This window comes from Schistocerca piceifrons, chromosome 3 (genome assembly GCF_021461385.2).
Source record: "Schistocerca piceifrons isolate TAMUIC-IGC-003096 chromosome 3, iqSchPice1.1, whole genome shotgun sequence".
Lineage (NCBI taxonomy): Eukaryota > Metazoa > Arthropoda > Insecta > Orthoptera > Acrididae > Schistocerca > Schistocerca piceifrons.
This window is the reverse complement of record NC_060140.1, coordinates 148082334-148096660: the sequence shown is the minus strand read 5'-3', so window position 1 is coordinate 148096660 and position 14327 is coordinate 148082334. Positions and strand designations below refer to the sequence as shown.

Sequence of the window (14327 nt, the reverse complement as noted above, 5' to 3'; positions counted from 1 at the left end):
GAAATCTGTAAATCGACCGTACGCCGGTGTTATCTGGCATCTATAGTTAGATGTTACGTATCATAAAAGGGGCAGAATCGGGGTTCCTGATCTCTATGTTCTCCACCACTTGTTTCCAGCAAATAGTCCATAATATCTACGTCGTCTTCCCAGTATGAAAGACGGGAAAGTGGCATTTTGCTTGGTCCGACACACCTGTTTGTCTGTGAGAATAACAGGTGGTAGCCCAGGCAAAGAGGTATGAGCCCCTTCACAATGTGAGACAGAATGCTATTCCTCTGCATGCAGTGATGCTCCTACGGGACGAAGAGTGCCAGGAAGAGATGGATACAAAGCCGACATCAATAAAAACAAGTATAAGACAGTCGCGCAGCTTCTTCCGCTCAGACGTTTGTAGAAATGAACTGCGAACGATTGGTGTTGCTTACTGGTTACACGATGGAACTGCATTTGGCCAACTCGTGTCCACTTTCGCAGACCATAGGGGAGTACTGCCAGGTGTGTGGAGGAGGGGTTGTGGCGGTTTATGTGTAACATTCCTTGCTGGGTGCAGAAACTAGCTATAAATTACATGAAGAAAGCGAGTGACAAGCCTAAAAGTATACCAACGGGAAACTTTTCGACTCTAAACATACCACCAGTGTTACAGAGTACAAAATAACATTTTATCGGTTAGTTAATTTGGTGGCAAGTTATCTGCGCTTCATCATGTGTGACGCTATCTCTGCACTCGACTGATTAAGTAACCCAGTATTTGTCACTGTTACGCTCCGGCAGACATGCTCCATTGAGCGGTAATGCGTTGTCATTCTGCCGGTAACGAAGTCTGCTGAGTCACCAGTGGTACCACAGCATGGGCTAAGTCATGTGTCCGCAATATCCTTTCTTCCAGGAGTGCTCGTACCGCAAGACATGTAGGAGAACTACTTCGAAATCTGGAAGGTAGAAGGCGAAGGTCCCAGGTTCTAGTCCTTGTGCAGCACACATTTTTAATCGGCTAGGATGTTTCAGATCAGAGAACACTTCACTGCAGGTTGAAAATTCCTTCTGAAAGAATACTTGTCTTTATAGTACATCGCGGTTAATACTTATTTTACGACCTGCAGGGTAAGGGGAGGCTAAAGATCAGTAACCTATCAAAAAATTCTCACACACAGAAACGAAGAAATAGGTGCTGTAGAATTGTCATTGCAACGCTAAAACCAACATCAATTCCGTGGCTACAGGCCTTATCCAATAAAAGCGCCATCAAATATCTACAGCAGGCAGAGGACCGAGAAATGGAGTAAATCGTGCAACAGGTAAGTTCTCGCCATCCACATGCCAGACTTAAATCTAAAAAGCCTGCATGAGTTCTCAACAGTATCCACCACAACTTGCGAGAGTGGTCGGGAACTAATTTGACACTGATTGCTGAACGAGGCCTGGAGAACCAGACTGATACAACCGTATAGTCTACTGGCACACAGGTGTCAAGAAACGTCTGGAGCCGCCATAGTGTCATCAGAGTCAGGCATGTATTATGCAACTCATGTCTTTCAAATAAGGTATTGTACACCGCCCAGTACAATGGAGCAAACAGTAGAACACAACCGTAGTGAACCTCCAATGATAAGATTTCTAGGGTACTGGAAGGACTTCATAAATGCTTGTTTGAAGACTGTAGCACAGTTGAGTTCCCTAACAGAGCTCTGATATTAATACCTGCAAATGTTCACTTGCTATAATTTAACACTAGTTTAATATTTTAACATGACTGTGTCCTATTTTATTATTCTGTTTTGTGTGTCTTATGTACTTCTACATTATCTAAATAAATAATAAACACTACAGTTGCAGTGGTTTCCCTAGCCCAATAAAGTAATTTTTCAGAAAAACAATTTCAAAGCTCAGAAGTACAATTTTTTAAATAAAACTCAACTGGATAATAAAACGAGACGCATGACTGTAATTAGAAAAACGATTTATGAAGTTGGGACTCTTTAATGGAAACAACAGTTCTTTCTGGGAAGAGTCGCCCAACATATTTTCCACATTCGCCATACACTGTAAGGTGACTTGCGGATTACAGATTTAAAAAGTTACAGTAACCTGACGAGATCGCTGTTGAAAATTGATTTACAGGTCTACTAAAGAGACTGCTTACACCACGCTTGTCCGCCCTATTCTGGAGTATTGCTGTGCGGTGTGGGATCCGCATCATGTGGGACTGACGGATGACATCGAAAAAGTACAAAGAAGGGCAGCTCGTTTTGTATTATCGCGAAATAGGGGGGATTGTGTCACAGACATGATACGTGAATTGGAGTGGCAATCATTAAAACAAAGGCGTTTTCGTTGCGACGGGATCTTCTCATGAAATTTCGATCACCAGTTTTCTCCTCCGACTGCGAAAACATTGTGTTGGCACCCAACTACATAGGGAGAAATGACCACCACGATGAAGTAAGAAAAATCAGGGCTCGCACAGAAAAAATTAAGTGCTCGTTTTTCTCGCGTGCCGTTCGAGAGTGGAACGGTAGAGAGAGTGGTTCATTGAACCCTCTGCCAGACACTTTATTGTGAATAGCAGAGTAATCACGTAGATGTACTTTCCGGGTGTCTTATACCACCAACTACACATCTCGTAGTTTAAACTGTTGCAAAGTACACTTTCGTACATCTCGATTGTAGTGTACAAATAGGCATGTTAGTGGATATTAATTCGGGGTGTATCAACCCTTCACCTTTGTGACCTCTCTAACTCTGCTGGGGTCACTGGAACGACGACGACATTGTAACTCATCCCAAAGGAGTTCCATTGCGTTCAGATTGGGACTTGGAGCATGCCAGTCCATTTCACGAAATGGACAAGAACAATTGCCTCACATATGCTGCCTGATGACAGGATCCATTATTATGCTGATACTAGCAATCACTGGCTCCGCAATATTCCTGTACTTTATGTAGTACATAATGCTATAAAATGTGTTAATATCCATTCCCATTTAGCATTCTCTTAATAGCAGTAAGGGGACCACGCCCTATGCTCGAAAAAAAAAAAACAAAAAAAAGTCATACCGTAACACCACATCCCCAGTACACGGCTGTTGGCTCTGCACGTGTCAGGTAACGTTCTCCAGGCATTGGCCAAACCCTTCCATCGGATTCCCAGAGGGCAGTTTGGTTGATCACTGCAAATCATTCGTTTCTAACCATCCAGTGTCCACTGACGCCGCTCATTGGATCACCTCAAGGGTTCCTTAGGAGTGAATACAGAAATGTGTTTTTAACTCCCTATGCGCAATCTTTCTACTAGCTGGAATACTAGCAGCCTTTTTGAACTCACGAGTGATTACTTACGTTGATTTCGATCGACTTTTTTTCAAACAGTCCTACGCAAAGTGAGACGGTCCTAGCCCATCAGTGCATGAAGTCTGCCTGTCTGTCGTTAATTCAGATTTTCACTTACCAACCATACCAACAGTTGACTTGGGCAGCTTTAGAAAGGTTGAACTGCCTTGTTAAAAAGACTAACCACGTTAGAAGTCACTGTGCTCTCAGACGCATTCTGTTGTTACTGCTTCTCTGCTGACAACACAACACTTCCTGCCTCCTTTTATACCAGCGGGTACGCTTCTCGTGACATCTGGCGGTCAATTCCGAATTACATATCGATGTCCTCCTACCTTTGATCAGACATTGTACATCTAATACCACATGAGACGATGTTCAGGCAGATGCTGGAAGTCTTCTAGTATGGGGGATATGTGCATGGTACGATTAGTAAATAATGGGGGAGCCAGGAATAACAAAACTCTATCATCTGGTGAGCAAGATGTATGAAACAGGCGAAATACCCTCAGACTTCAAGAAAAATATAATAATTCCAGTCCCAAAGAAAGCAGGCTTTGACAGATGTGAAAATTGCCGAACTATCAGTTTAATAAGCCACGGCTGCAAAATACTAACACGAATTCTTTACAGACGAATGGAAAAACTGGTAGAAGCCGACCATCAGTTACGAATCCGTAGAAATGTTGGAACACGTGAGGCAATACTGACCCTACGACTTACCTTAGAAAATAGATTAAGGAAAGGCAAACATACGTTTCTCGCATTTGTAGACTTAGAGAAAGCTTTTGACAATGTTGACCGGAATACTCTCTTTCAAATTCTGAAGGTGGCAGGGGTAAAATACAGGGAGTGAAAGGCTATTTACAATTTGTATAGAAACCAGATGGCAGTTACAAGAGTCGAGGGACATGAAAGGGAAGCAGTGGTTGGGAAGGGAGTGAGACAGGGTTGTAGCCTTTCCCCGATGTTATTCAATCTGTATGTTGAGCAAGCAGTAAAGGAAACAAAAGAAAAATTCGGAGTAGAAATGAAAATCTATGGAGAAGAAATAAAAACTATGAGGTTCGCCGATGACATTGTAATTCTGTCAGAGGCAGCTAAGGACTTGGAAGAGTAGTTGAACGGAATGGACAGTCTCTTAAAAGGAGGATATATGATGAACATCAACAAAAGCAAAACGAGGATAATGGACTAATCGAATTAAATCTGATGCTCCGGGAATTAGATTAGGAAATTACACTTAAAGTAGTAAATGAGTTTTGCTATCTGGGAAGCAAAATAACTAATTGGTCGAAGAAGAGAGGATATAAAATGTAGACTGAAAATGGCAACGAAAGCGTTTCTCAAGAAGAGAAATTTGTTAACACCGAGTATAGATTCAAGTGTCAGGAAGTCGTTTCTGAAAGTATTTGGATGGAGTGTTGCCACGTATGGAAGGGAAACGTGGACGATCAATAGTTTAGACAAGAAGAGAATAGAAGCTTTCGAAATGTGGTGCTACAGAAGAATGCTGAAGATTAGATGGGTAGATCACATAACTAATGAGGAGGTATTGAATAGAATTGGAGGGAAGAGATATTTATGGCGCATCTTGACTAGAAGAAGGGATCGGTTGGTAGGGCATATTCTGAGGCATCAAGGGATCACCAATTTAGTGTTGAAGGGCAGCGTGGAGGGTAAAAATCGTAGAGGGAGACCAAGAGATGAATAGACTAAACAGATTCAGAAGGATGTAGGTGGCAGTATGTAGTGAGATATGATGAAGCTTGAAGAGGATAGAGTAGCATGGAGAGCTGCATCAAACCAGTCTCTGAACTGAAGACCACAACAACAACGATTAGTTTGCCACAGTTTCTCACTGATAAACGATACAGGTTCCTCCTATCTGACCATACCCATCCTTATATTCGTCGAAAGCCCATCACACGCAGCCTGTACCTTTACGGAGACAATGCACCTTCCTTTGGCTCTAAATTAGATAATTGTTTTGAAACACTCCACGGAGATGATTGTGCTTTCTTTTGTATTCCGTCGTAGAAAATCCCTCGTTTTCCTTGTACACTGTGCTTTTTGTGAGCAGAGTAAAATCTGGTTTAAATAATGTTTTCATTACTCTGTACTACTCACTTCTCGTACAGGTGTCTCTAATTTCAGCACTAAAGGCAGAATAAACTTATTTTATCCCTGCTGCATCTTGAACTCAGTGGCTGTTAATCGATTAAGCATTGTTAATGTAGAGCAAAACTTACCTCAAATACTATTAAAAAGTTATTTTATTTCAATGGTCAATTTCGGGCCTTCATGCTCATCTTCAGGCGGATACACTTGTTTAATGGCTCAAATGGCTCTGAGCACTATGGGACTCAACTGCTGAGGCCATTAGTCCCCTAGAACTTAGAACTAGTTAAACCTAACTAACCTAAGGACATCTCAAATATCCATGCCTGAGGCAGAATTCGAACCTGCGACCGTAGCGGTCTTGCGGTTCCAGACTGCAGCGCCTTTAACCGCACGGCCACTTCGGCCGGCACTTGTTTATTAAGCGTTAGATTCGACAACAGCACGTCATCCGCGTTTTACAGTTCGTTCTAGTGAACGTGTTTTGTCTCGTTTTCTGCCTTGTACATTTGTGAGAGGACGCACTACCTGTGCTCGTAACTAATACTGTACTACAACGAGAGTAACTATTCGAAGGTGAACATGACAGCCTAAAATCTTTCATGGCAATAAAATAATGCCTTCTAAAGATATTTATGGCTGGATCTGCTCTCTACACAAACTTTTACGTAGTATCCTCGTATTATTTAGGACATTGCAGTTTGTTGGTTTCAAGACCAAAGCACTCGTGTGGCTGCGGTCCAACAGGTAAGCTCATCGTGCTACCCAAATACATTGCAACTTGTTATTTTCCTCGTTTTGAAGATCGAGGGAAAAATTCCTTGTATCATCGAGAGACCGACACCAGACCTTTGCTTTCTTAAAGGTATGTATAAGAACAGCTGGGTGGAATCAGAATTGTGAAATGGTTTCCACAGCACTCCACATCAACGGGCCGCTGAAGCTGTCGTTCCAATGACAGCTACTCTGGTCCCCTCGCCAAACAGGCAGGAAGCAATTAGTAGCGAATAAAGGAGTCAGACGCACTAACTGATGTGTGACGACGGGGGACTTAATTTGGCACATCATGGGTATCACAAGGCTCAAGGTTGTAAGACTGTTTAAGACTGTTGTCCGTATCTCGCGTTAGCTCCTATACGTGTGCATAAGTCTCTTAGAAAATACGCTCCACTATCATTAAAGAAGCGCCGCATAGATAACTGACAGTGCCGATGTAGCACTAGCTAGCGTGAAGCCTTATTTTTGTGAAATTACTGTAAATAGTACTGTTACAGGACGGCCTACATTAAAAACTATAAGCTCTCATGTAATAGCCATTTCATGATACAAATAAATATCTAAAAGAAGTGAAACACACTGTTTATGGAAGAGTTACTATTTCTGAATTTCTAAAGGAAAATGAACGTATATTTCCGTAAACATGTGTCATAGCGAGCTCGTGGAACTGCAGTTGGAGGCTTTGGTTCATACTACTCTGTATCAAGTATGCGTTCCAGAGCAACCTTATTCGCGAGTAAGAACAAGTACTACTTTCTAATTAGTTTGTGCGACGTCTGAATATGTGCAAGGGCGATTCAACACCATACATGCCTCTTATTCCCAGGGGTGATGTCATCACTTCAGTTTTCCCGTAATACTGCTAATTAGCTAGCCACCTTTTATTTAAAAACTTTCTGTACAAACAGCAGTTTTTGCATTCGAAGAAGATGGGGAAGGAATTGTTCGTGGCTTAGTTACAGAGTCAGTGCAATACTGGAGAGTAGTGCGTTAGGGAGTCCCGCGCAAAGGAGATGTGAATGACTTTACCAGACACTGAACATCACTCCTCCCGAATGATTCTAACAGACCATCACTTAACTGAGGAGGTCTTCATACTTAAACACTGTTAGCTGCAGCGAACAAGCATTTTTCCATGCAGAAAATAATAGCTGTACAGTATCAAGCCTGCGTTTGTCGTAATAAGATGCGCTCAAGCTAATTTTAATCCATTTCAGAAACTGTAATCGCCTTGTTTACATTTATTACACTCTGAACAGGGCGATAAGAAACTAGTTACGTAACGCACGCTTGATCCATCGACGCTTTTACAGATTTTATGAAAGTCATGTTAGAAAACCCACCAACAGTTGCTAAATGAATTTACTGTGATACCTTTTTCATTCTTCCATATCATCTGGTGGTAAAATGTTGCCTTAGCATACGTATAATCAATCATTATTTCGATGATGACCTGTCTCAATTTTAATGTATGCGAAGTCAAACCGGCATCTAAACTTTTTTCCTTGTCACTTATGGGCAAAATTGCAGGTTGAACACATCGATGGACGTGAAAGCATTTAACGGTGAACGCTGCAGCACTTATCAGATTTTAATGCTGATATTTGAAATAGCAACAAGTATCACGTACGTGTTGCTTTTCGACAGTTTCTGTCGTTTGAAGGTAGTAGAGAAGTGTTTAGGTAGGTGTCGGCATTTCAAATGGAGCTGTTTATAGACAGCCACTATACACGTCAACCTGCAGTTTTGTCCATATTTAAAAATGCGAAGATAGAAATTTTCAAGTAAGTTTGACTATACCTTAATTTAACTTGTGACTGAATGGCTATTACAGAAACTGACTGAGTACGCGGGCGCGCGCGCGCGCACACACACACACGCACACACACACACACACACACACACACACACGTAATTTTTTTGTGTCTTTTCGATGACTTTTAAGATCACAACAGGTAGTACAATTTCCATAGCAACTGTAGCTATGTCTCACGTGAACTTCGTAAAACACGCTGCAATTGTGAAGCATCACCTATCGAAAACACAGTTAAAGGTGTCATCTATGGAAGACTGCAGACTTGTTGGGTAAACGCTAATACTGTCAAATCATCAGACCAGGTAAAGATGCCTATATATCAGGATTTGAGAGTGATAGCCTCAACCTATCGTAATCTAAATTTGCCCGTTACTTAGCTCACTATTCTTTATGAATAGCAAACTGGAAGGTAAACTCAGAAAACTTTTATATACTGGACACATCTCTTACGAATATTTGGTGCTTATTATGTACATATACCTTACATCGCCTATGAAAAATTCGGGGATGTCTCTACATAATTCTTATCCACACCAGATATATTTGGAATCCACGTATGCGCTACTACGTGACAATGTTTGAACCCATACTCCCTCCAGCCCCTTCCACTAAAAATGTTCAATGATAGGACCGTTCGCACTAAACAAATGCACAGCTATTTTTTATTTAATCGAAACCGTTCTGTTCCACTGTTGTAAAAGAACAGCTTGGTTTCAACTTACATTACCGACCAATGTCTCTTTTTTTTCTCCTTCACTTTACGATAGATATTGAACTAGACATTTCTAAACGTGCCGATCCGGGTATTATTCTTACCCGAGTTAAAGTTTCAACACTTTAGCCTAACGTTATTCTACAAACGACATACTACCACTTAGGCACTGTTTAAAAAGAAGACGCAGTTAAAACGTGAGGAATGGCGATTTGCTAAAGAGTTGACATGTGTGAAAGAGTACGTCCTGTATAAACGTTTTGACACAATATGAATTATTGTTTACTTGCCAGCTGCACTGACGTAGGCAAATGTTTGTAAACAAAGGTCCACGTGGGATCTGACACGGGTACAGAAAACGCTGCATAAAAGAAGATAATATTCACTGCTGAAAATGTGTCCACAAAGCTGAACTTAAAAATGGTTAAGCGTGTGTGAAGTAACATCAAATCAATGTCAAAAGACAAATATCTTAAGGACGATGAGTGGGTGAATGCTTTTCAGTGGAAAGTTGCGACAGGTGCTCGTACAATTCGGAGACGTCTCGCAGCAGGTTGTGCAAGAGCAGTGCAAGTCAGTCGCAGATGCAGCTGCAATTAACTAACCTTTGCAGCTCCTCTGCTGCGAGATCTTCGCTGCCTGTTCCGCCATGTCACGGTGCTTTTGTCTTTCCGATGCTCACGCCGCACGAGCTGCCTCTGGACTGCGTGGGAACGGGGGACGCGACCAAAGATATTCCACCGGCTGACCTTGAGCAGCGATAACTAACACTCGCTGGGCCGTGTCAACGCGCGGTGACGGGGGAACACCCGAAATGTTGACATTACATGGTAACGTGTGCACGTTGTGGAAACCCTGATCGAACTGCTTTGTTTGTGCGTGCCACGCAACACCAACTGACTCTATTTAATGTTTGCTTCCTCATTTCCTCGTTCTGAGGTAACATGTGAAGCTTAGGTGCAATCAGTAATGGCGGTGGTGTACATTCGAATAGATCACTTTCAAAGCCTCTACCCTATAGAATGATCATGTAACTGTACTAAGTAAACGAGAGACCATAAACAGTAGGTGAAATACACGAGTAAAATGTTCTTGACGTTGCCCCTACTGGCATGGAAGTACAAACCGACACCACGGATGAAAATTATGTGCAACACCCAAGCACATTCGACAATTTTGTGAACAAGTTGTCTTGTATAAATTTCCCTTTTGTTTGAAACACATTTTCTTCTTCCTCTTTGCATTTTCCTCTTCTAACTTATTCCGGAGTGTATGTATTTTCTTAGTCTTCTTTCTAGAGATAACCAATTTGCATAAATTTTCCCTTTCTCATCATCCTTTACATGAATGATAAACTGTCATCTTATGACACTTAATCTGTGTCTGTCTTACTTATCTCTACACGTGAGGTCTTATTTTGTGACAGAAGTGCAGCAATTACTGTAAATTGGTTTTTTATACTTCCCTTGATAATTTTCAGCACCACTGACGAAAGTTGGAACGAAAAAAAAAACATAAAAACTTTTACCGTAAACATAACATACGAGTATGAAATTTTAAAGTAAAAACATCTAATGACGATACTGTCTTTGAAATACTTAATGCTAGCAGTGTGACACTTTAAAAATCATGGTTCATACAGAATAGCCATTTATCATTAACTACAACATACCGTCGGCCTTCAACTACAAAGAGGAAGATGGATGTTTCAAAAAAACTAATACTCGTCTCACTATACAGGGTAGTCGGAAACAGTCTGTAAGAATGTTGCAGGGGAGGTTGGGCGGGGACATAATTGTTAAGCAAAAAATTCTATACGTCGCGCCGTTTCCGATTTAATCAGCATGGACGTTAGCCAATCAGATCGTTGCACGCACTACATCAAGAATTTGCGTGCACTAAAATGCGACAATGCACCGACATCTGTGGGTCCATGTGACACGACTTGTTCAAATGCTCATTACTAGTTGAAATGTGCCTTTTTCTGAAGTGATAAATTTAAGCTAGGGAGCATAAGCTACGTCTGTTCGGTTTGAGGAAACCAAAACGAAGAACACGTTTGGTGACACGGACCCTGGCAGGTTGCTTGAATTTGTGATCTCGACGACATGGTTGACTCACTTCCGTGCTAACTGAATTGGAAACGTCGCAACGTATCGAATTTTTTCTTAGCAATTATTTCTCAGCACAACCAGCCTGGCAACACCCTTGTAAACTTTCTACACTGTTTCTGACATCCTGTATGTCTTTAAAATGCAATTTAAAGAGCCGCTCCAGATTAGCCGAGCGGTCTTAGGCGCCACAGTCGTGGACTGTGCGGCTGGTCCCGGCGGAGGTTTGAGTCCTCCCTCGGGCATGGGTGTGTGTGTGTTTGTCCTTAGGATACTTTAGGTTAAGTAGTGTGTAAGCTTAAGGACTGATGACCTTAGCAGTTAAGTCCCATAAGGTTTCACACACATTTGAACAAAATGCAATTTAAAGAACACCTGCATGTCCTAAGCTTCAGTCTGAATAAATTTACTTTTTGAGTGCACTTATCCATAAAAGACGACCTTCGGAACAAGTACTATGTACTGTTCACATTGTAGACAAAGAAAATAAATTAATTCAAAAGGGACATTTTTATTCATTGATCTTTATCATCACAAAGCCAGCTTAATGAACAGACAGAATGTACTGAACGTATACAGAAAAGGGCATCATGAATGGTCACAAGTTTATTTGATCCATGAAAAGTGTCACAGAGATGCTGAAGAAACTGAATTGGCAGACACTTGAAAAAAAAAAAAAGGTTCAAATGGCTCTGAGCACTATGGGACTTAACATCTGAGCTCATCAGTCCCCTAGAACTTAGATCTACTTAAACCTCACTAACCTAAGGACATCACACACATGCATGCCCGAGACAGGATTCGAACCCGCGACCGTAGCGGTCGCGCGGTTCCAGACTGAAGCGCCTAGAACCGCTCGGTCACACCGGCCGGCGCAGACACTTGAAGTCAGACGTAAATTAATCCGAGAAATCCTACTACAAAATTTTAAGAATCAGCTTTAAAGGACGACTACGAATAAATAACAAATCTACACGTATCGCTCCCATAGGGATCGCAAGGACAAGATTAGATTAATTACAGCACACACAGATGCATTTAAACAATCATTGTTCTCATGCTACATGCATGAATGGAACGCGAAGAAACCATAATTTGAGATCAATTGGACAAGTAATCTCCAATCGGTCGCGAAATGGAAACCACAATGAAAAGCGATAATGTTTCATTTGCAACAGTTTGCTACACCTCCCAGCTTGTTCTCTACGTTATCGCCGCTACGACTTAGACATTTGTCGTAACGTTGTACCAACTTTCCAATACCCTCGTCATAGAAGGTAGACACCTGTGCTTTCTGCCGCTTCTCTAAGCTGGTCTGCAGTTCGTTGCCTATGCCAAAAAGTTGTCTCCATAAACAGCGGTTCATGTGAGCAGAGATGAACGTAAGAGCGAGTCAAGTCTGGGCCGTATGGTGGGTGATCAGACACTTCCCATCGAAAACGCTGCAGGTCAACCTCACTGACCCAGCAGTGTGCAACCGAGAATTGTCACGAAGAAGGAAATGCGTGACATCATGTGGGTTTGCATGAAATCAGACGACACGTCGCAGCGGACACTCATGCTTGGCGGGAGACACTATTGTTCTAGACTTTTTATGTGCACGTTGTGTGCTCAGAACTGACAACAGCGACGTGACGCGATCGACAGGTGTACTAGACACACTGCTCAACACATCCGTGCAAGTGTTCACCGGAATTTCGCTCTTTTCCATTTCGCAACTTACTATGCGAATAGCCCCCGTATACAGTACAACAAGCCTTACTCCATGTTATGCTTTTCACAGTGGTTTGCATACTATGGCTGCAGACGTAACTATTGAAAGCAGCACATTCATAACTAGTTTTCAGTGATGTAAGATCAGTCATTATATTACCAGTTTCCTAACGTAACTAACATTCAGCGTTAAAAACATACACACACACACACACACACACACACACACACACACACACATACATACTGTACCTCTAAAATCATACTCCACAATTGGTCAACGAGACAAGCCAACAGCGAGATATAGTGTATTTAGAATAAATGAATTTACCTACGATCTACAATTTATTGTCTGTACTTACTGATAGTGTACGAAAAAAATTATACTGTCTTTTAACTATCACAATGATCCATGTTCCAGGTAGGAAGCGCAGCACATCTCTCGTTTTGCTAGGAAAATAATGATAATCAATCTAAACAGTTCTGTTACAGTGTCAGTGTGAAAATGTCTCATCAGCAACATGAAACAACAAATAAAATTCTCTCGTTTTTTATGTGCATCTTGATCTTGGAAATAAATGATACATCATTAAGACGATGTAAATAAAAAGTGACTTACCAAGGTCTGAAAATAACGTCATGTGTTAATACGAAAGTGTAAAGAAAATTCTTCAAAAGTCATCAACAAAGAAGGAAAATTCATGTGGGAGGAAGACACAATTTCTGAAAGTGTGGAGAAGAATATTTCCAAAATCTATATGGACAGGATGAAATAAATATACAAGAAGTGAAACCATTACAGAGGAAATAGAAAGAGAAGATCTGTAGAATTTGGATGGAAAGAAAGCTGAGTTAGAAAAGAAAAATGGCAATGCTCCGGAGTAGATGACGTCACGGTGGAAATGATGATAGCCGCAAGGCTTATCGTAATTCAGTGGCCGTATAAAATAATAAGTATGGAGAAGTTCGACAAGGAACTCTGCTCTGAGCATTGCTTTTCAGGGGGAGGGGGAGGAAGGTAAGTCATAGCCCTCCATAGCTGTAACCTAGCTTTTTCAGCATTGATTCAAAGCGTCGTTGATCCACTAAGGAAACTCTTCCTTGATGTCAATTGTTGCGGGTGAAGTTCGTGCTCACACAGGGAATGGGTTCTCTCCTGCTTCCCTTCCTTTCTTCATTTTTAGATATTGCTCTTAGAACAGGAGGTCGCGTTATTCCTGCGAAGTGGCAAGGTCATTCGACTGAAGTGGATTTAAAGCTACATATTCTGATTATGGGTGTGTCACTCAGAGCAGTGTCCACCTTTTTAGCATGTGTTAAATTATGCAAGACAGGACGTGCATACTCTGTGCATACTAACGCAGTGCCACTGCGGTAGTTCGTATAGTTTGAGGTTGGTTACCCCCACTGTGATCTGGCCAGTTCCAGAGGAAGATTGTTCCTCGTGTAAACTTTGGACTTGCAGTTGATACAGTGCTTCTTGAAAGTAAGAGGCCTATAAAGTGTTACTCCTAGGTATTTTGGGGTCTCTCAGTGCCCAATTTCGGCATCTGACCATACTTACTTGATCCAGATTTTTTTCTTGTGTCATCACTCTTCTGACTGGTTTGATGCGGCCCGTCACTAATTCGTCTCCTATCCCAACCTCTGCGTCTCAGAAAAGCAATTGCAACCTGCGTCCTCAATTATCTGCTGGATGTATTCCAATCTCTGTCTTCCTCTACAGTTTTTACCATCTACAGCT

The 14327-nt window shown here is 41.7% G+C and overlaps 1 protein-coding gene across 1 annotated transcript in view; it reads right to left on the bottom strand.

Annotated features, from left to right (window-relative positions):
- The window catches only part of LOC124787976 (methanethiol oxidase-like), a 147981-nt gene extending 138503 nt beyond the window's left edge, over positions 1-9478 (bottom strand). Inside the window, exon 1 of the mRNA XM_047254992.1 lies at positions 9365-9478. Coding sequence (XP_047110948.1) covers positions 9365-9410 — 46 coding nt within the window. The 5' untranslated portion in view covers positions 9411-9478. The remainder of the gene's footprint in view (positions 1-9364) is intronic.
- Positions 9479-14327: the final 4849 nt, after the last annotated feature.